This window comes from Triturus cristatus, chromosome 2_2, assembly GCF_964204655.1.
Source record: "Triturus cristatus chromosome 2_2, aTriCri1.1, whole genome shotgun sequence".
Lineage (NCBI taxonomy): Eukaryota > Metazoa > Chordata > Amphibia > Caudata > Salamandridae > Triturus > Triturus cristatus.
In genome coordinates, this window is record NC_140582.1 from 81,067,417 (window position 1) to 81,090,185 (window position 22,769).

At 45.5% G+C, this 22,769-nt stretch overlaps 1 protein-coding gene across 1 annotated transcript in view; it reads right to left on the reverse strand.

Moving 5' to 3' along the window:
* Positions 1–22,769, reverse strand: part of SPMAP2L (sperm microtubule associated protein 2 like) — a 546,678-nt gene that overhangs the window by 365,589 nt on the left and 158,320 nt on the right. The window contains 1 exon segment of the mRNA XM_085643206.1: positions 21,468–21,635. Coding sequence (XP_085499332.1) covers positions 21,468–21,635 — 168 coding nt within the window.

The following is a 22,769-nucleotide window of genomic DNA, read 5'->3' on the forward strand; positions in this document are numbered from 1 at the left end:
GAGCCATTTGGAGGCAATGGTGAATCTGTAATTTAGCAGGCGTGTCTATACTCTTAGTAAATTGTAAATACCGCCAGTGTTGACACACTGAGGTCTGAGGCCTCTGTTTGTTATGAAGTAAGGCCCAGTCTGGTGGTTCAGGTCAGTCCTTGTGAGGGAAACTGCTGGACTTGTTTTTACCATGCACTTTGAAAGTATTTTCACCTTGATGCAAGAAGAACGTTGGATCATTTTACAAAACATGCTTGATTTTTGTTGATTGCCGGACTGGTGATTGCTTTATTTTGCACTTTGAAAGTATTTGCACTTTTTGTTTTGCTTTACCAGCAACAGTTTATATAGATTGTCATTAGGTACTTGCTGATATGGTTTGTTTTTATTCTACATGCAGTGTTATTTATGGTGTTGCTTGCACTTGTCTGTAATACGCGTACCTTAAATCTTGTATTTAGCATTGTTTACACTGCAGAAATGATACATTAAAACAGACAAACATCTGCATCAATGTTCTGAAGCATCCAAACAGTTTTCTTCCTCAGCCTTGTTTGCCTGCCTGTTTTGCAGTGCTTACTAATAAAGACATTATGATTGAAATTGCTTCCTTAGTTCGCGTTATCATGCACAACCCTTGACAGTCGCTAGTGTGTGGCATGCAGATAATTCACCAGTCTATTTCTCTTGACTTTTGCAGGATATTGAGTTATAACTTGTGTACTTCTCATGTATATTGTCAGTCGAGTTTTTATGGAATTGCAGGTTTGGGTTGGTCTTTCAAAGTTCAAGGTATTGTCAATCCTATTTCAGATCCTTCATAGTTGTTCTTTGTTCTTCAGCCATAGGCAGTTCCTGAGACAATAGGATCGCTCCTTGGCATTGTTCTGATTGATGCCTCAGTTAAATAATCTGCTTTTGACAGTATTGTTACAAATGGCATTGCTTGCATGTTAAGAGTGTTTCCCACTTTCTCATTAGAACTTAGAGAAAGACAATATAGAGGCATTTCATCTAAATGTTGGAGGTTTCAAATCAAAATATGCTAGATTTCTGGGTGGTAGTGTAGTAAGGACTCCCTTAATACGTACATACATTGTTAAGTTAGCATAACCACGTTAGAAGTTAGAAAGCCATCTTGCTGCTTTTGCACACGACACTGCGTTTACATGTTATGGCTTAAACGAACTGCTGACTCGAGTTTTGCCTCACACGAGAGCAATCTGTTGTTACCATCCCGAGCTCTGCGAAGCGACCTTGGTCTGCACACGATGTGACAAACAGTCTGAGTTGTTAGACAATGCATGTTTTCCACTCTAGGTTGATCGACCCACTATTTAGTCATAACACACGAGCAGCTGCACATACCTGAAAGTTGGTGCTTTTAATATCACGGACATCATGTTTATTATTCAGACCGAAGACGAGCCTTCCTGCGAGAAGTCTCCTGATGCTCCTGTGATGTGATTTCACTAAGCTGATCTTTGAGGTATGGGGTCCCCTATTCAAGCCTAAGAGACCTTCTGTTAGACTAATAATAATATTAGCTTCTTAGTAAAGGGAAAGTGGTAGTATCCACTGTCATTATAACATGATCACCCCTTTTATATTCTATGGAATTGTAACTATGTTAATGGTTTTGATTTTAATCATTTGTCTGCTTGTATTAGCCAAAGTACTGCATATTAGGACACGTGGTCTATAAAAATAAACTCTTTTTATTTTCACCGTGTCTCTGTTGATTCTTGTTGTGGACTGATGTGAGAATAATATACGAACAGGTATTTCCGATTCCCACCATTCCTGAGTATGTACTGAGTCGCGTGTTCTGGGTTGTCTTTTCATTGGGACCGCCGAGCTAAATCTCGGATAACGAATGGGACACTTATGCTAGCCGGATACTGGGTTCTGGGTTCTGAGGTGAGTTTCTGGTACACCACAACTCACTGAGGTCCTGGGGTTCTACGCATAGTTCTGTGTATAAGCAGAATCCCTGCAACATGGCGCACCTAACGTTTGGTCTATGAGTTGAAACGCCTTAGTAGTGCTCGCGTTTGTCCACAACACCCTCACTCTTGTTTCCGGATGACAAGTCTGACGGATTTAAACCTACCTAGGTCTATTGATATAGGTTCTTTCAAGCTTGATAATTAAAAAGGTTAGTGAACCCTTGTGCTACTGTTAGTTTCACGTGTATTGTCCTAATGTCGGTGGATATTGCGGCGCATAGCCGTGCGGCTCTGAAACGTCATTTGACGCAGTATGGGGTACCGGACACTGGTATGAACGTCATCTTTGTGGTGGGAGCCGATGCGGCTCATCCTTATGAGTTGTTCTACTCTTGGGTGACGATTCCAGCGGTGGGGGATGATGACACCTTTCATTCTTATACTGCCGCTGCAGTGCCGGCGAACTATACGCCGTATAGGACACAGGAAATACCAATATCTGCTTGGCAGCATCTTATTTGGTTTAATGGCGCCCTTCCCCATGTGGTTATACCGCCGAGAATGGGCCCTTTATCAATTGCAGGGGCCACTTGGTCGGTACTAGCCGGATTTACGCCTCATCCCCGTTACCTCACGGTGACGGTGGCTGAGCTGCGTGTACTACACACTGCCCTCATTACGGTATATAGGGCGTTGGTGCAGTATGTGTCGCGCAATATGCAGGCGGGGGCGCCTGCTGTTGCGGGACAGCCTACTGATCATCACGCGGTGGTCATTAGTCCTGTTATGGTCAATTCTGTTATGGGCAAGCGCCCCCAAACTAGGGATGATTTCCCCTTTTGGCTTGCTGAGAAATTTGACCAAATAGAAGCGGTTTACCCGAATACTTCACCTGTGGAGAAACACAGGATCCTCACCATTAGTTTGCCTAAGGACTTGGTCCCCCACATTGATGATTGTACAAATTGGGGCAAGGTCTTTGCAGCGACGTACGCGCAGTGCTATGGCACTCCGTCTATGTTGCAGCTGCCCTCCGTAACCAAAGAGTTCAAGAGAACCATGGTGCGGAGTCTGCGATAGAGTTAGGGATGCGGCTCCTCGGGCAATTTGACCTGGTGGCTACCATGATAATTGGTAACCTGAAGGGTGATGCTTTGCATTTCCAGGTTCGTAATGAACTGAAACGAATTCCTGAGGAGGACAAACCGCAGGAATTTGCGAAAATAATCGCAGAGGCATATCGGGATTTGGGTCGTAGCTCTTTAGGAGTTAAGCCTGTCATAAAGAATCCCGATCTAAAACAGCAGGATAAGGCAGAAACGTCTGGTAAGGACGACCGGCCCTTTTTTCCTAAACAAAAATGGCAGGTTAAACAACAGGGGAAGCAGCAGCAGCAGAAACAGGGCTCTCGGCCTGCCTCTCCCGTACAGTCAAGTAGTGAACGCACTTATGATCTGCGCGATCGTGCTGCTATAAAGTCTCCTGATAGATTTCAGGTTTCTGAACAGCGCTCTCCTCGTTCTTCACAGGAAACATCGGCTACACAGTCCGGTGGCGGAGGCGGTGGCAAAGGTCGGGGTGCTCCACAACAGCGTGACCAGCCCCGACAGACTGAGGGTAAAGGCAAGCAGGACGAATTTGCACGACAAAGACCCCCGTTTCAGAAGAAGAAAGTGGCGGCTCTGACGGCAAGGTATGCCTCAGATAGTGCGGACACAGCTTCGGAACCGGACATGGGCGCTGACGCTCCTGGACAGCGCAGCGGAAATTACCATAGTCCGTCAAGCTCTGCGTCCATTTCTGGCGGTGACAGCAACTGATATATCGGTTACTGTGGAAACAGCTGACACCAGAGTGGCTCCCCCTGATAGACTTTATGAAATAGTCTTATTAATTGAGGGTGACATACAACGTACAATAAAAGGGATTTTTTGGGATAATCTGACCACCACCTATGATATCCTCCTAGCGGAGGCAGATTGGCCCCCAGCTTTCATTTTAGAGGCTCCTAGAGGGGAGGAAATAATCCTCCCGTCCTTTGCGCACACAGTGCCTAAGGACCAAGCTGAAGTGTTTGCTGAGGAGTGGGCGCTTGCGCTTGCGCCGGCGGTGTATCGTACTCAGGTGGGATGGGACAGATTGTCCCCCTGCCATGAGATTCCATTGCGGTCTATGCCCCAGCCTCAACCCCAATATCCTATGCGTCGTGAAGCAAGACCCCACGTCGCGGCAATCCTTGAACAATTGGAATATCAGGGTGTTATTGAAACTTGTGTGTCCCCTATGAATAACCCTTTATTCACTGTAACGAAGCCTGACGGCTCGTACCGTTTAGTTTTGGATTACCGGCACCTAAACTCCCACTGCCGGACCTGCGCGGTACAAAATACACATAGCTCGGCTTTGGTCGACAGTCTCGTGCGTAAAAGATTTAAAACGACACTTGACATTTCCAATGGGTTTTTTAGCCACAACCTGTCCACACTGAGTAGCCAGTGGACAGCGTTTACTTCGGGCGGAAAACAAAAACAGTTTACAAGATTAGCCATGGGTTACAAAAATAGCCCTGGCGTCTTTTCTGCTCGCATGGTTTCTCTTTTAGAAAGAATAGACCCCGAAGCATACTCATATGTTGACGATATCTATCTTACGGATGATGAGCTGATGCCGCATCTGTCTCGCGTTGACAATATTATCGTGAGTGTTGCAGACTATGGCTACAAATTCAATTTTGCGAAGTCACACATCGCAGAATATACGGTGTTGTTTTTGGGCTACGAGCTCAACAATGAAGGTAAGGGGTTAGCCCCCCACTTTCTGGAAAAGTGTGCACGCTTAAGTGCTCCTACGACACTGAAGAAATTACAATCTCTGCTGGGTTTTCTGAATTTCGGCCGTACGTATATTCCTGATTATGCCCAGCGTATCAAGCCGCTTTACGCCTTGGTACAGCCTTCATTTTTGAAGTCTAGCTGGCAGCTAGAACACTCTGCTATTTTACAGTCTTTACAGGCTGACCTTCTTGCTTCACAATACTTGCTGACACGTGATAACCGCACTAACCTGGTGATAAGAATAGTACCAGGCGCCGTGGGGTTCACGTATTTGACGTTTAATGAGGGCGACACAGTCCCCATTGCGTACAAATCCCACTTGTACACCTCTGCTGAATTACGTTTTTCCACGGTCGAAAAAGTTCTGACTGCTGTGCAGATGGCGATCCTCAAGGAACGCGCACTGTCACATGGGAAACAGATTCTGGTTGTAACTCCATATCCTGCTTTAGAGGCAGTGACTAAAGCAAGTGTACCCAATTCTAAAGCTTTGCATCCACGGTGGATACAATGGGCCACAACACTGACGTCGCCAGACGTCACTTACATCTTTGATGCCTCATTACAGACTCAAGAGTACTTGCAGTATGAATTCGTTCATCCGGCACCTCTGTCTTTGCGCCCGCTCGAAGAATACCATTGTGTCATATACACTGACGGGTCTGCGCAACCCGCAATTGGATCGAAGCACGCTTATTCAGCGGCTTGCGCAATTGTCGTAGGTACATTCGTAAATGGTGAATTCCAATCTGATGCAGTGCATACGCAGTCATTGGGTGATTGTACCGCACAATTGGCGGAGCTCCGGGCTCTAGTGCTTGCACTGGAGTTTGCTGATCCCCGAGTCACTACTCTTATAGTGAGTGACTCTTTCTACTGTGTCCAGTCTTACAATGACAATTTACACTTCTGGTCTCAGAATGATTACCGTGACACTAAAGGTAGCACAATTAAGCATAAAACGCTTTGGGTTCGAGTGGCAGACTTTAAAGAACGTCTCCCTCTCGTAAGTGTAATACACACTCTTGGTCACCAGCGGCTTGGTGTCCATGCTGTCGGCAACAGCTTAGCTGACGAGGCAGCGAAAACAGCAGTGGCTACATACTTAGTGGCAGCAGTTACAAGATCCAAAAGTAAGATTGATGATGACATCTTGGCAGCTATTGCTGCTACAGAGAAGGGAGGAGATTACCCGAAGGGTTTTCCCTCTCGGTATATTTATCATTTAAGTCCTGATAACGTCCCGTTAGTGAGGATTAACGACGTTGGTGATAGAATAATTCCCAACGCGGACTGCAGACCAGCACTGATCTTGGCTGCACATGAGGGGTTGGCGTCTGCCCACGCCGGTGTGTCAGCTACAATATCTCTGCTACAACAACGTTACTGGTGGTTTGGTTTATATAAACAAGCGCGCGCTTATGTTCTTGATTGTGACATTTGCCAACAGATTAAACCTTCTTCTGTTGCGCGCCCACCACAGACACAGCTGTACATCTCTAATAAGCCATTTGGTTGTGTTTATTTAGATCACTGCGGTCCTTTTTCTTCTGATACTGCGTACAAGTACATCTTGGTTGCAGTGGATTCGTGCACACGTTTTCTATGGGTGTGGCCACAAAGGAGTGCTGACTCGCGGACTGTCATCAGGGATTTGCGTGTCTTTGTGGGAACTTTTGCGTGTGGTACCTTCCATTCTGATCAGGGCCCTGCGTTCGGCTCTAAGGCTTACAAGGAGGCTATGAAAAATTTGGGGGTCCTTGTCAAATTTTCGTCTCCCTACCGACCTGAGGGTAATAGTGTGGTGGAGCGAATGAACCGTGACTTAAAGCAATCATTGACAGCACGTGTTTTAGGCACAGGCCGGAACTGGCTAGCCCATTTGTATAACGTTCAACGTGCACTAAATAATCTTCCTAGAAGGTCTCTGGGTGGGCGGACCCCGTACATGATGCTCTTCGGAATCAGAATGTTTTTTCCAGACCTTGATGGTCTAGACATTGCGGCGTCGACCGCACCCTTTGACGTAGATGATCACTGTGCTGTTTTGCAGACTCTACAAGAAGCCAGAGACTCTCTTTCGAAAGAACATTTGCCCTCCACGTCTGAAGCTGAGGTTCAGATTCCGGTAGTCGGCTGGCTACCCCGAGTTGGTGATTGGTCCGTGAGAAGGTGGAGAACAAGAAGGAGTTCGGCCCCTCTTATCGTGCACCAGTTCCAGTGCTTGGAGTGCAGGGTACAAGAACAGTCATTTTACCTCCACTTCCTGGTCGCAAAGAAAACAGGTACATCTCTATTGACAATGTCAAACTTCAGCGAGTGGCCGATACTTCTTAGTATGACTCCGGCAGTTTCATGCCAGACAATGCAAAGAACTTCAATGATGGTTCCTGCTACTACCACCTTGTCTGATGTTGCAATCGAGATGCATTCAGTTACTGATCCCTTGCTGATACCACCGGCTGGTGGTTTGTCCGATGAGACTGAGTATGCTTATCCTACACGTGGACCGTCGCCTGTTTTACAATCTACAGCACTTGGCCAGTCCCGTTTTTCCTTTGACACTAACTCTTTGCCCTCACCTCCCCCATCAAACATTGCTGTTTTGGTGAGCTGGTTTAAGAAGCATTTTTTGATAGCTCCTTGGACATACATCTGGTTGATGCTTTTTGGTATTTTTTTGTTTATGTCCATTGGATTTGTTGTAGTGTTCTTCCGTTTGGTGGATGGACATTATCTCAAAGAGAGATCGACAATTAGACTTATCAATGGAACTTTGGCCCCCCACTCCTCATCCCACATCATGAAAAGGGACCAGACTTTTGTGAATATTACTGCCTGGCCCGTCATGGATGGAATTGCATGGGATGCTGTTAAATTTCAAATTCATGGGCCTACAGAGGTCATTAATGTGCCTAATGTATTTCGTGTTTCTATGGGTGATGTAGTTAAACAGAACATACGTTCTGATGATTGGGATGTACACGCCATTGAAGCACTGTTTTCAGATTTGAAATATTATGCCGCCTTTGATGCAGAGGATTTGTATGAGAATGCGGCTAATTATGCGGAACAGTATTGTTTTCAACATTATGGCAATCACTTCTTGCATAAATCAAATTCGTTTAGAAATTTTGTAAATTATACCCAGTGGGAACATTGTCCCACCCCCTCATTTGGCAGTTCACACACATTAGTTGATAAGTTTACTTATTTTACTGATTTCAGTGTTTCAGCCCCGGCTTCCTTTTATTTTAAAGTTAAGCCTGAGTCTGCCTCCAAGGTTAGACTGACACACACCAAATTGCTATATTCTAAGTCCTTTATGAATGAGTTGTCAATCAAAGGTTATGATCTATGGAAGGCTACTATTGATCTTAAGTCGGTTTGGGGTTCCAAACCGTGGCAGGTTCAGGGACCTGAAGCTTTACACCGTGCCTGTCTAGTACCAAATCATATGTTGTTTTTAAATGCAACCATCTTCCAAACCACCTGTTTCGGATTGGCCACTTCTAAAAAGCTAAATTCGCCTTCCGTGCCGGATCTGGGTGCTTACCCGAATTGGAATAATCACACAGATCTGTCCCTTCCTGCTTTGCAGTTATTGGTTTCCAATTCGTCTTTCAACATTTCGAAATTTAATAGTGAGGGATGGTTAATTTGGCAAAGCAGTTCTGATACCTGTCAACGTCGTTTTCTAGGACTGAAACCGGGGTATACTCAAGATCGAGTGGACCCCCGGTTTGAGTCGTCACATACAGTAACTACATACTCTGTAGGGAAATTATGTCAGTCCTGGCTGCGACATTCCACCTTGGCATCTGTCAAAGTTCATTTATCAAAGTTACATGACAAAATAGATTTGAATGATTTTGTTAAAGGTCCTGTGGGTGGCAGATCCAAGAGATGGGCGTATGCTATTTACAACGAAGTATGGAAACTGTCGCAAATTGAGGCAGCTTCGAGATTGAGAGCTATTGATCAGGCTAATATGGAAAAAGTATTAGCAGTTATTGATAACAGCATTAACACTCTTTCCTCTCGCATTTATACATTAGATAATATTGTATCTTCAATTGTTGATATTGTGCAGGATGATATGTCTGTGTTGTATCATGGTCAAAACCAGTTGCGTTCTGTTATGCAGTTTGCATGGACATTACAAACATTGAAGGCAGGGAAGGTCCCTTGGGACTATCTGAATACAACATCGTTATTTCTTCCCTTTAACCTTACTGACAAACAGCAGTTCATGTCCATGAAAGATGCTACATATTCCCTACTCCATATTGAGAAATTGGAGCCGTTACCCTTTTCCGTTGCGGAAGTCGACTCCGCTGTGTGGCTCTTACACGGATTGATAAGTCTACCGTTTGCGCTTTTTAAGTTTACCTCTTGTATGAAGCACTATGCTCTGGGTAGATATGAACAGCTGGGTACCGCTTTCATACATGAAGTCTGGTCCCTCCCCTTTACGTACAGATGTACAAGGGACGGTACTGAGGTTTATCTGAAGGGTGAAGAATGTACAACGTCACCTGATCATTCTGTTGTATGTAGGCACATTCAATTGCACGGTGCTTGTAATGTACACGCTCCGAATTTGGCCTGCGTCCTAAAAGGTATCCCGGTACCAGTGATTACGCCATCTTTCACGCTGCTTGCAAACGGTAGTTATTTAATTTTAAACAATGAAGCTTGCTGCGGGATGTTAGTGGGGATCCCGTATATAGTAACTGTAACACAGAGGGTTGTCTGCTGCAATAACGTCCTGTTTCCACCCCCGCATGGGAGGCTGGATGCTTCTATCTGGCCTTCGATTCCAACCTTGAAAGCAGAGTTCGACAAGATGAGCAGAATAAGAGCGCTATTGTCCCAAAAGGAGGTGCCATTGACTTCCTCCCGGGAAACATTTGTCCTTCACGTAGCAAATACGCGCACCGAGGTACAGGCGCTTTTGAATACTGACCTCCCCCTGCATTTTGGTGCTTTGATCCAAACAATTTTCAATGCCTCGTCCACGACTGGCCTGGCTCATTTTTTTAAACTTGTGGGCTCGGGCCTCGTGACCTCTTTCCAAACTATTTTTGGTGTGATTCCGGCATTTTTTCATTCTATTTTCTCCAGCGTCTTTGGAGGTGTCCCGTTAATTCTGGCTCTAGTGGCAGGTGTGCTACTTTTACTTTTCATCTTGAGGAATGGCTGCTCTTTCTGTGCCACACGTCAGCCTGTCCCGTCTGCAGCTTCTTCGTGACAGGATGCTTGATTACTATGGTGTCCTGCCGTTGGCGACTTTGAGCCTGGCATATGGATTATCCTTCCGGTATTCCTACTTCACCTGCGTGCAACCTGTCTTCCACTGCCTAGATTGTCCCTTTGAATGGCCTATGGATTTGTGTTTAACCAACATGGTGTCTCCGGACCCGGATTTTGATCGACTGATGAGGCCCTTAGTGTCTCACGAGTCTGCCTGTTCTGGTGTTCGGATTATGGCCTGCGGTGCGGCACATGGTATCCTGGGTAATTGGGACATCGTGAGAGCGGCATATGACTTCTTGAATATGAGTTACTTGGAAGTACACGCTGGTTGCCCTTTGATGGTGCTAGAGGCTCCGCTGATAGAAGAACACGTATGTTCCTTTTCTTTACTTAACTGGATGGCTGAAACCTTCAGTGGCCGTGCCAATGATTTTCTGCTGGAAGCAGTGGCCACATATGCTGCATATACTTTTATGGATTGAGTGAACTTTCGTCCACACTTTTTTCCTCACGTGTCTTGAACTGTCCTTAAACTTCTGCATTTCTGCCCGGTGAGGCGTTTTTTTTTCCATTTTTTTCACCTCCCACGTCACGTTTGGGAGTAAGGACTCCCTTAATACGTACATACATTGTTAAGTTAGCATAACCACGTTAGAAGTTAGAAAGCCATCTTGCTGCTTTTGCACACGACACTGCGTTTACATGTTTTGGCTTAAACAAACTGCTGACTCGAGTTTTGCCTCACACGAGAGCAATCTGTTGTTACCATCCCGAGCTCTGCGAAGCGACCTTGGTCTGCACACGATGTGACAAACAGTCTGAGTTGTTAGACAATGCATGTTTTCCACTCTAGGTTGATCGACCCACTATTTAGTCATAACACACGAGCAGCTGCACATACCTGAAAGTTGGTGCTTTTAATATCACGGACATCATGTTTATTATTCAGACCGAAGACGAGCCTTCCTGCGAGAAGTCTCCTGATGCTCCTGTGATGTGATTTCACTAAGCTGATCTTTGAGGTATGGGGTCCCCTATTCAAGCCTAAGAGACCTTCTGTTAGACTAATAATAATATTAGCTTCTTAGTAAAGGGAAAGTGGTAGTATCCACTGTCATTATAACATGATCACCCCTTTTATATTCTATGGAATTGTAACTATGTTAATGGTTTTGATTTTAATCATTTGTCTGCTTGTATTAGCCAAAGTACTGCATATTAGGACACGTGGTCTATAAAAATAAACTCTTTTTATTTTCACCGTGTCTCTGTTGATTCTTGTTGTGGACTGATGTGAGAATAATATACGAACAGGTATTTCCGATTCCCACCATTCCTGAGTATGTACTGAGTCGCGTGTTCTGGGTTGTCTTTTCATTGGGACCGCCGAGCTAAATCTCGGATAACGAATGGGACACTTATGCTAGCCGGATACTGGGTTCTGGGTTCTGAGGTAAGTTTCTGGTACACCACAACTCACTGAGGTCCTGGGGTTCTACGCATAGTTCTGTGTATAAGCAGAATCCCTGCAACAGTAGGGCAAAATGGTAGATGGTGGGCCGCGCCGCCGAGGGAGCGGGGCCCCCTCCATGTGCTTTGCAGGGGGGCCCCCTCAAGTTTCGTTACACCACTGATTACAGACATAGTAGTGCAAGGTAGGAATGATGTTTGCCTTCACTGAAAAGATTTCATAACATCACTGCCTGTCATCAATCCTAGCCATCTCTGATCTAGCTTGGATATCCTGAAGTAGTGTTGAGAGAGGATATGACAGTATTTCCACATTGAGGACTTACAAATATTTTGAAGCATGTTTTTCATCCCACTGTTACAGTGCGCTCCAAAAGCATAATAAAAAGGTCTTACAGAAGTGACAGTTGGTGAAGGTAGCAATCAGAACTTACACCACCCCTTCGCATGTAAAGATTTTTCTACATTGACTGTCAAATGCTGGAAAAAGTAGCCATCCCAACTCATAGCTTCAAGTTGAAGTCTGTGGATGCTTTTGGTATAAAGTATTGGTTTGCCTTTAGAACAAGCCTATCATTGTGAAACTTGAGATGTTGCTCTATGGCTGAAAAGTGCTGACCTTTTTTGCTAATATTACTACTAACAAATCAATTAGCAGTCTGAACAAGACTCATAAATTCCTTCATCACTGTGTCTTCAGTAGCATGAAATTACTGCAAGGCAGATCTAAGCAGATATTGGTGTAGTTTGTGAGGTTTAATCATTAAAGGATTGAAACTCCTCACCCCATTTCCAATATCCCTGTGCCCACAAGGCCGTAACAAAATGGGGTATTGAGTGCTCTCACCTGATCTTGATGTGGCAGGGAAAATGTCATCTGGTCGTGGCTTCCCATCTCTACCACTGCCTTCCAATCGGTGGCCAAGTGACAGTACCTTGGCAGAGGGAGGCTACTGCCTCTCTCTAACATGGTCTAAATGTATTTTCTGGAAAATCTATTTATTTAATTTCATGTTGGTAAAGACATGGCCTTAAGGAATCAATGAACCCCACAAGAAAGTTATTTCAGAATACAATAGATAACAAGGTTTGGGAGCATCACATAATCATTAGCACAAACATTAAAGGAGTAGTTCTAGAATCAAAATGGGACTGTTTAAAACAGATTCAATTTAGTATAATGCCCCTTAGATTATCTTGTGCTACTTCTTTAAACAACATTCCCAGAGCTAGAATTTAATTTGTCCCCATTCACCTCTTTTGAAACAACTTATCAAGATCAGTTATTGAGAAAGAGATTCAGTAAATACAATAGCTCAACTATAGTCAGGAACACTGGAACTAGGCAACAGGGGCGGGCCAAATTATACGTCAGGTTTCAGTAAATTATGCAGCATGAATAGGCAAATTATGCAGCGTAATGCAGCACATTTTGTGATAGTATTACTTCATTATTTTGTCATTTTGAAACTGTTTAACACTGCCTGGGCATTAGTTTAACACCCAAATATAGCAATAAGCAACAGAAAATTGAGTGGGGGGTGTGGCTTGGTAGCCAATGATGGCAGACACGTGAACTTCCTGCTTCTCTGACCGGCCAAGTCTTCAATCCTGCAATTTCCAGCACAGGCCCGTCCCGCTGCAGAGAGTGGAATGTGTCCCCAGATAGGGGGAAACACAAGAGGTGCGGGGTGCCTGAGAGTAGCGGGGAGACAGGATTGCCAGAGACTGGAGAGTTGAGCAGCCGGTTCGTGATCACAAGATGGCGGCCCCGGTCTCCTGACCTGCGTAGCCTGGGTGGCCTTGGGACTCTGCGAGTCGATTGGCCCGCTTGACGTTGGAGGCCCCCTGGTGCTACCCGAATTGCCAAAAAGAGCTTACGGCCCTGAGGTGAGGGCAGCGCTTCCGCACTGGGAAGTTTGCTGACAGATTGAGTGTCCTGGACGGCTTCAGTGCTGTGGCGAGTAGAGGCAGAGGAGTGATGCGACTTGACACAGTCCTGGGAGGGCCTGTGGACTGAATGCCGGCTTGCCCTTGTCTAGGAGGAAGGCAGTGAGGTGGTGTTTGGCGTGGCTGGGAGCAGCAGAGGCCTGGTTCGTGGCCCGGTGGGAGGCACAATACTTGGTGTGGCTTGGCCTGCCACCCGTGTCTCTCTCCTCTCCTGCGGGAGACCTCAACCTGCGCCCTGCGATGGGCGATGAGCCTCAACCGTGTCTGGGGAGAGGCATGGGGGGTCGGCCTGCCTAGAGCTGTGTTGACTCCCGCGGCCAGATAGAGACACTGCTGGCTCCATGACATAGTGGAGATGTGCCCATATGGGGCCCAGCTTGTGGGCCAGTGGAAGCCTAGCTGGTGGAGGTGATCTCCCGGCCTCACCTCCTCCTTCGGCGGATATGGCCTCCTCCCGCTTGCTGTTGCATGCTGACCCAGGGCCTGACAGTGCTGCCCGCAACCCACAGGGGCCCTGGACTGTCCTGAAGGACTGGTCCACTAGGAAAACTCCTGAATTGCCCCTCTGCTGCGCTGTGCTTGCAGGGTCGGGCTGCATGTGGTGGTCTGGGCCCCCACGGTTGTTGGTTAACAAAGGGGGTTGACCACCGCCTTACCGGAGCACGGGCACATAGAGGTGCCTCTGGTGCAATTTGTGGAATTCTAGTTCTGAGGCCCCTCTTAACTGAAGCAATACTCAGGAGAGTGGTGACCTGTGGACAAGATCATGATTGCCGTCGCTGGGACCATGCTGTGGGCCGGGATGGGTAAGGCCAGAGTGAAATTAACAGGAACACCTCCAGATCCCCTGGAGCAGAAACAAGGGAAATCGGAATCGTCGGTCCCGTTAGACCCAGTGCAACAACAGCTAACCAAAACATTGGATGGATGCTATTGCTGACACTAAAGCAACTTTGCATCAAGACATTAGCACTGTGTCAGTGGGGCTGGGGCTCCTCAGAGCAGAGCACCATAAGCTAGCGGAGAGGGTGAAAGTAGCGGAGTCCTCGTTTGCTGATCTCCACTCAGCACAACAAGCAACGTCGCTTCAAGTTGCAGAGCTCTATGATAAGGTCAGCACACTAGAACAGAGGGCTGAAGATGCAGAAGGATGTAATAGAAGGAATAGAAGGGATTACCATTAGGGGGTGGGCCTGCCTGAGTGCCTGACGGGGTGGAGGGCAGGGACATGATTGTCTTCCTTGAGCCGTGGCTTCGCACAGCGGTCGCACCAGAGGGCTTGTTGACATTCTACACTCTCGAGAGGAATCACCGTGTCCAGGCTCATCCCTCGGCGCCGGGATGCCCCCCCCACAACCGGTCATAGCAAAACATCTGCATTACAAAGAGAGAGACATACTATTGCAAAGAGCAAGGACTGTCGGCCCATTTGTAGTAGACAACAGCAAGTTCCCGATATTACCTGAATACACAATTGAAGTACAACAGAGACAAGCCTCATTATTTGAAGTTAAGAAAGCCCTACGAGAAGCAGGACTACAATACTCATTACTAAGACACATTTCTGTGAAGATCCCAAGAAAGCACTGGAATGGCTAGATGCCTACAAGTCTGGAGGCCCACCACAAAGGGGCAGAGCCCGCCACAGCGCTTTGGGCTCCGGGACTTAGGAAGAGATCCTGAAAGAGGTCCAAACGGGGCCTGCTGAAAAAACCAAGCCCATCCCAAACCGAGAAGGAAAGGGCTGCAGATCATCATAGACAGGGACACTATCTCTGAGGCTGGCTCCAATTCAGTGAAAGAGACTGAGGTGTCGGACTCAAACTCATCCCATGCACATAGTGTCTCCCTACCGATAGTTACGCCAGGGACTGCAGATTAAATTATTTAAAAAATAGATCAAGCATGAATGGTGCCTGTCCCCATCATGATGGGCTGCACCCTACTGAGCTGGTATATGGTCTGGCTGGGCCTCATCGAAGTCTGAGACGGAGATTGTTCCTTTAGAGCTAGGCCTTTCCCCCTTTAAGGACCACTCCTTTGGTTAGTCTGGTTCCTCTACTGAGACTTATGGTTTATCAACAGTTTGGGTGGCTGGCCGCTGTCAGGCTGTTCTGGTATTGGGGAGTTGATGAATGTGTTTTATTTTTTTTGGTTTGGTTTGTTTTGATTTCAGGTGTGGTAATGGATCTCTTATCTGGGGGCAGGATGGGTGGAGGTAAGTAGAAGGGCAGTATATGGAAGTACGTTTTTGGCCATGGCATCGGCACACCACACATTGAAGTTTCTGAAGTGGAATATAAGGTGGATGGGCTCAGCAGTTAAAAGGCAAAATGTGCATAGATACCTGAGATGGCAGGGTGTGCAGATCGCCCTCCTACAGGAGACACATCTCCTGCGAGGAGAGGTGGAGAAACTACGTAGAAGATGGAGGTGGCAGATATGTGCAATCTCTTTTTCAGCATATGCCTGGGGTGTGTTAATCTGGATACAGGTGGGAGTCTCCTTAGAACCAGTACGTACCCTGATAGATAAGGAGGGCAGATAGGTGCTGCTAACTGGGAGATTGTCTGGCCAAGATATTACTAATTGGTAGTGTGTACACCCCTAACCAAGACCAGGTGACTCTCCTCCACAATCTCTCAGCCCATAGTGCTGACCTGACAACGGAGACCATGATACTTGGGGTGATTTCAATTGTGTGACCATTCTCACCCCCCACCCCTGCCTGGGGCCCAGGCCCACCGTATGGCAGCGGGATTTCAGGACTGAATGAAACACTGGGGGCTGGAGGTTACAACACACAGAGGGTAGGGACTATTCCTTTTACTCGCCCATACCCCATACCCCATTTACATACTAGGCTGGATGCCTTCTTATGCTCCCTTAGCTTTAGCGGTACTGTCACACATACTGAGTATCTGGGTACACCTTCAGACCATAGCCCATTACTGATGACCCACCAACCCTTGGGAGGCGCCCCCTGATAACCACTGATTACCTTGTGGAGACTCAATAACTGAATGCTGGGAGTTGTCTACTTCAGAGAGACCCTGGGCACCTTTATTGATATTTATTTTTCTAACTATGCGCAAACAGCGTCCACGGCACTGGTGGAGTGGGAGGCGTTTAATTTTAAAGTGGTGGTATGTGGACACTGCCTGGGACAGTCGATAGGGGTGCATAGAGAGCTCCACGGTGAGATGGAGGACTTGGAGGGTGAACTGCACAAACTGGATAACACACAGGGACTGGAAGTCTACTTTGATACACCTGCGGGAAACACTGGCACTCTACAATGATGCGCTTGAGCGGTTAAGATGCCATGACTATAAGAAATACCCCACCAAGTTGCAGAAAGGGGAAGGAAGGCCCGGCCACCTGTTGGCACGGCTGATTAAACCGCAGGTCCGAGGGTCTCCGATCACTTATGTCTGGTCTGGGACTGGCACATCTATTTATGATCCGGAAGCGATAAATGCCTCAAGTGGTTACTCAAGTGGAGCTTGGGGTCTTTTTGACTCCACTGCAGCTCCGGGTGCTGGATAGACAGGCACAGGAGACGTTGGGAGGTCTACTGATGTTACAGGAGGTTCGCAAGGCCATTACCAACATGGCCACGGGTAAAACACCGGGAATGGATGGACTTCCTGCAGAATTCTACTCGATGTATGCTGGCACCCCGACTAGTGACTCTCTCTGCAGAATCTTTGAGACTTGGGCGGCTCCCTGAGTCCACAAGGGATGCACGTGTGATTCTGCTTCCCAAAACGACAGTCCTAGGAGCCCGGGTCGTGGATTACAGACCGTATTCCATGCTCAACATAGATGTTAGGACTCTTAGTAAGATCTTGGCGCTCTGTTTGCTTCCCTATATGCCCAGCCTAATCCACACTAACCAAAATCGGTTTATCCCATCCCCAAATACCTCCTTCAACGTACGCAGATTGTACTTGTGTTGTACCACTCTGAGGCATGGTTGCCATCTGTCGCCCCTTTTATTTGCCCTGGCGATCGAGCCACTGGCCGCACTGTTCCGATAGGGGGATGAGGGGATGGGTGTGACGGATGTGACCATGTAATTTCCCTATATGCAGATGACTTCCTGATTTATCTGAAGGACGCCGTGGCGGGCTCTGACATGGCGCTGGGCCTCCTGGGATGGTTTGAGCTTCTGTCGGGTTTAAGGGTTAACAAAAACAAGACTTACCTTTTTGACTGTGGCTGGAGCCCTATCCCGACCCCAGGATTTCCCTGTGGATCTTAATTGGGCACATTCCACCTTCAAGAATCTGGATATCCATATCTTTCATTCTCTTTATGATTTGAGAGAGGGTAATCTGGACAGAGCTCTTCGGTCCCCTAGGTTCTGCATTCCTTTTTGTGCTCACTACGGCTACCTATTATGGCCCGAGTTTCCCTAGATAAAATGGCTATGCTGCCGTGCCTGTTGTATTTTTTCATCAATCTTCCGATCTCAGTTTCTACTGAATGGTTCCAACAATTGTACTCCCTGTTGTGGGATCTAATTTGGGGAGATGGGCGGCTGAGTGTCTCATTGGGGATACTAAGGCTCCCCATTGCACAGGGTGGCCTAAGGTTGCCAAATTTCGAGCTCTATTTCCTGGCCCCTCAGATGCAATGGCTAGTGCAGTGGTTGGAGGGAGTGAACCCAGAGGGAACGTATCTGATGGAGCCTGGAATCCACCCCAACTTAATAATAGATAAGTTGCTTGATCCAACAGTGGTAGGCCCTTATTGGTCACTATTACAGACTAAGGCCCTGCAGTCCTGGAAACGCTGTATAACCAAAATGGCCGGGAACCTTCGGTATGCACCGGTGCTGCCCTTGGTCAGTTTGCCTCATGGCGACCCGCGGTCAATATTTATAGCAGAACAAATTACAGTTTAGATGGAGGCAGGGCTGGAGAAGGTTGGGGACTGCTATCAGGAGAAAGTTCTGGCCCCCTTCGAGGATCTGGTCAAAGGCTGTGGCCTCCCACCTGGGCAGTTCCAGCATCACTAGGTTCTGGTTCGCACGTTCAGGGAACTGTAGGGGAAGGGCTGGGAAGAAACCGAGACGTATGTGTTGTTACACTCTTTGCTCACTTTCGGTACGGCTGGGCACCAGGTCAAGTGGTTCTATACCACATTCATTGGAATATCCCTCACTCCCTTACAAAAACTGCGGAGACGATGGGAGATGGTTTTAGACAAAGACCTTACTGACTTGGAATGGGGTAGAATTCTAGCATCCCCTAAGAAGGTATCCCGAAGTATGAGGGTGACATATATACAGTTCAACTTCATGCATATGACTGATATGACTCCCCATAGACTCCAAGTCACCTACGGTATTGAAGTATGTAGATGTCCGAGATGTAATTATAGTGATGCAGACTTTACACACATGACCTGGGCCTGTGCCATGATGCGTCTATTTTGGGACGAAGTGCTAACAATGATAAGGACGTCATTGCGGCGCACACTTGACTCCAAGATCGAAGTATGCTTCCTGGGGCTTTTTCCAGGACCGCCTAAACCGGAAATAAGTTTATTGATCTGTCCCTGGCCGTAGCCAAGAGGAGGATAGCAATGACCTGGAAAGCCGCCAATGGGCCTGTGATAGGGACCTGGAAACGGGATGTAATTTACTGGGCTGGGGCAGGGGCAGAGTCCTAATTTGGTAAAATTCAAAAGGATTGAGACACCGTCCCATAGCAGAAAAGTGGAAGGAGGTCCTAGATGGCTGGCAACACCCAGCGCAAGTACATAGGAGTGAAGAGTGGAGCGAGGATAGAAATAGGTCTGAGTAGGACAGCACTGATGTGGCTTAGGATCCTAATGTGCATGCCACTCCTTGTGGAACGCCCGTACATAGGGAGAACACTGGAGTTAGGTATTGCAGGGTCTGTGTAGGTGAAGAAGGACGGGGTACTCTACACTTACCAATATTGCCCCCTCAGGCCCCTCTCGTGCAACCCCACAATGTGTAGCGCATAGCATCCTGGCCATAAACTTGGCAGGGAATAACCAGAGCTCCCCCTCACCCACACTTCGTACGAACCGACTCCCCCAGACCACATTCCTAAACTACAATGTTACACCCCCGCGGAAGTTTGTTTGAATAGTTGGTTTTAGTTCTTATTTGTTACCAAACAGAAGGCATTTCCCCAACCACTTTCTGAACTGGGTTGACTATTCTTGAAACTGGTACAGGGTGACTGAGGTACCGAAAGAGTTTATTGGTCTTATGGATACAGGTAAGAAGTTCCATAAATTGGGGGCATGGTTAGAGAAGACCCGAGAAGTAGAGTATCTTGGATCTAAAGGTAAATAATTTCCTTTGCTTGTAACCTATCACGTTTTAAACATGCTGTGTCATAAATGTTCAATTTGCTATTCTGACTGGTCCTTTTAAAGTCCAGTAGCCAGCCTTTTTTCCAAATTAGGTAATAGTGTATAGACACTTAAGACTCCTAAGATTGGCTCCATATTTACCGTGGCCAATGAAGACATCGCACTCAAAAACAAAGGGCCCCTGAAAATGGATAGGGAGCGAGGAACCAGGGGAAGCCATATATAGAAACAAAACAACACTTCTAGATACTCCTTAATTGTTAATACTGGGTATAACTCCAACTATTCTTAATTGTTCATATTATATGGCCATATTATAATACATACCACATGTGTGTGAATTCTCATTCATTTTTATTCCTTCATTAATGATCACAGAGAATCACTTTTTTCTTTTTTTCTATTTTGCGAAATATTAAATTCTTATTGCATAAATAACAAGCAATTCATTAGAACAATTGATTGAAAGTTTCTCACCTACCCAATATCACTTACTGCTCATACCATATACATACCACACCCTCCCTGCCTGCTCATGATTTTAACTGTTCCTTTTATTATTGACGCCCTGAAGAAGGTGTTACCATTATCAAGTTTTTCACTGAAACGCGCGTCTGCAAATTGGTTGCTGACTAAAAATGAAGTTGGTGTATACCTTGCAGATTAAAATCGAATTCTAAGTCTCTTTGGACTAAATATAAAAGGCAAAAGGATTGCTGATTAAAAACGAGATTGGTATATTTGCTGTTGATCAAAATGGACTCATAAACCTTTCTGGATTAAATATAAATGTTCCCGAATTAGTGATACTATGAATTATTAAAACAAAATTGGATTTTCATAGATCTATAGAAATCCGGAGAACTTTTGCTTATGTATGGATGTTTTTAATGAAGCGGTTTGTACGAGAAAGAGTCTGGTGAGTATGTGGTATGAGCAGTGAGTGATATTGGGTAGGTGAGAAACGTTAAATCAATTGTTCTAATGAATTGTTTGCTATTTATGCAATAAGAATTTGATATTTCACAAAAAAGAAAAAGTGATTCACTGTGATCATTAATGTAGAAAGAAAAATTAATGAGAATTCACACACATGTGGTATGTGTTATAATATGGCTCTATAATATGTACAATTAAGAATAGTTGGAGTTATACCCAGTATGAACAATAAGGGAGTATCTAGAGGTGCTGTTTTGTTTCTATATGATAAAGACATCGCTGCAGCCTAATTTACATTTCTGACATGTTGTATACAAGATTCTGAGCTAGGCCAAAATCAGTGAAGAGTATCCGAATATTACAATTCTTATAAAATGCCTTCCATCACATAAACCCAGTAAGATGTAAAAAGGCTACTCTCTTAGCAAGGTGTTAACATCACACTATTTGAAAACATCTGAGTCAATGACACAAATCTGAACCTGTCATTGACCTAAAAACAAATTTTGAAGTATATGTATAATGCAAATTGACTTAAAAAAATCTGCTGTTTAAAACTCAGCAACATCTCTAACCATGACGTGATATCTCAACTAAGATTTATTGACTGAAGGTCTGGAAAATGTTACATTGCTTCTAGAAATCTTTAACTTTATTATTAATCAAGATAAGGCCATCAATTGCTACAGTGAAGGAAACATTTCCAGCATCGTACCTTTTATTTGAATATAGCAACCAGACTCTTCATCTTCTTGGTGGCTGATCAACTTCTCTTTGGACAACTTTGTGGATGGCTTCTTAACATCATCATCTGTATAATCAGACAGTTCAGGAGATGCAAGGGAGTCTTGGCTGTGGATCCCCTTTGATCCCGATCGATACTCTAAATTGAAGGAAAACGTTGTAGAAACTTTAAATGTTCATTCAGAACCACACACATTTAAATATTTAAGCAAATTATTCGGTGTCTAAATCCCTTGCCACATTTGTGAGTAAGATTTTTGTACTTTGTGGATATGCAAGTAGTTAGGGACACAAGGATCTCCTGGCTATCAGGCGCATAGCTTGGTCATTAAGAATGGGGGGGGGGAGCTTCAGATTTTCTGACAACCATGCTGGCATATCATGTTAATAATTTTATGAGGAGCAGCGCATGAGGGGAGGCTTTGTGGGCAATAGAAAAGGAAAGGAGTGAGGATCATTAGGGGATACTTAAAACACAGTATTTTGTCAAATAACCATGCTTTAAGACCTTCAAAATAGAGATGAGAGTGTGTGTGTGTGTAATTTTCTGAGTGAGCATTTAAAAATCCCAGGTGAAATATAAGAGACACCTTACCTTTCACGACTGAAAGTTTCTGTACCCATCTATTTATTAAAAAATACATTTATCGGGGGCGGGGGTGTAACACTTCAAACAGCCCCCCTCCCTGAATCTACGCCCCTGCTGGCTATAGTTGGCCCCTTCTTTCTTCACCACCCCATTTTCTGTGTATTCAATCAATCAATCAAGTGCTCCCAAGCATCTTATTCCTTAAGCTAAACAAAGCTGTGTTGGTCTGCCTGGGGTTGTCTAGTGCCCTAGATTAGTATGCTTCAGTACCACCCTGCATCTGACATATTTACTTACTCAAAAGTAAATTCCTTGCTAACTTAATTACCATTTTCAATCCAGGCTTAACCAATAGCTTCAGATGAAAGGAGCTTTCAGATTTTACATATCCACCACAGGGAGTGGGTGTGAGTTTCGTAGGGAACACTGATGGATGCTAGGTCTTCAAATATGTGAGAAAACGCAAATTTATGGCACACATTTCTATAGCATAATCAGCACTGACATACAATGGCATAGTGGGTATTTATAAATTCTTATTAATCATTGTTTCTTTCTAAGCATCAATTAGAGTAGCTAGAATATAGCTGAATATCTATATATAATATCATTCCATCATAATGATTGCCATTGAAATAAATGTAACCAATATTTGAGCCAATGTGGGAATATGCTTTGTGTGTA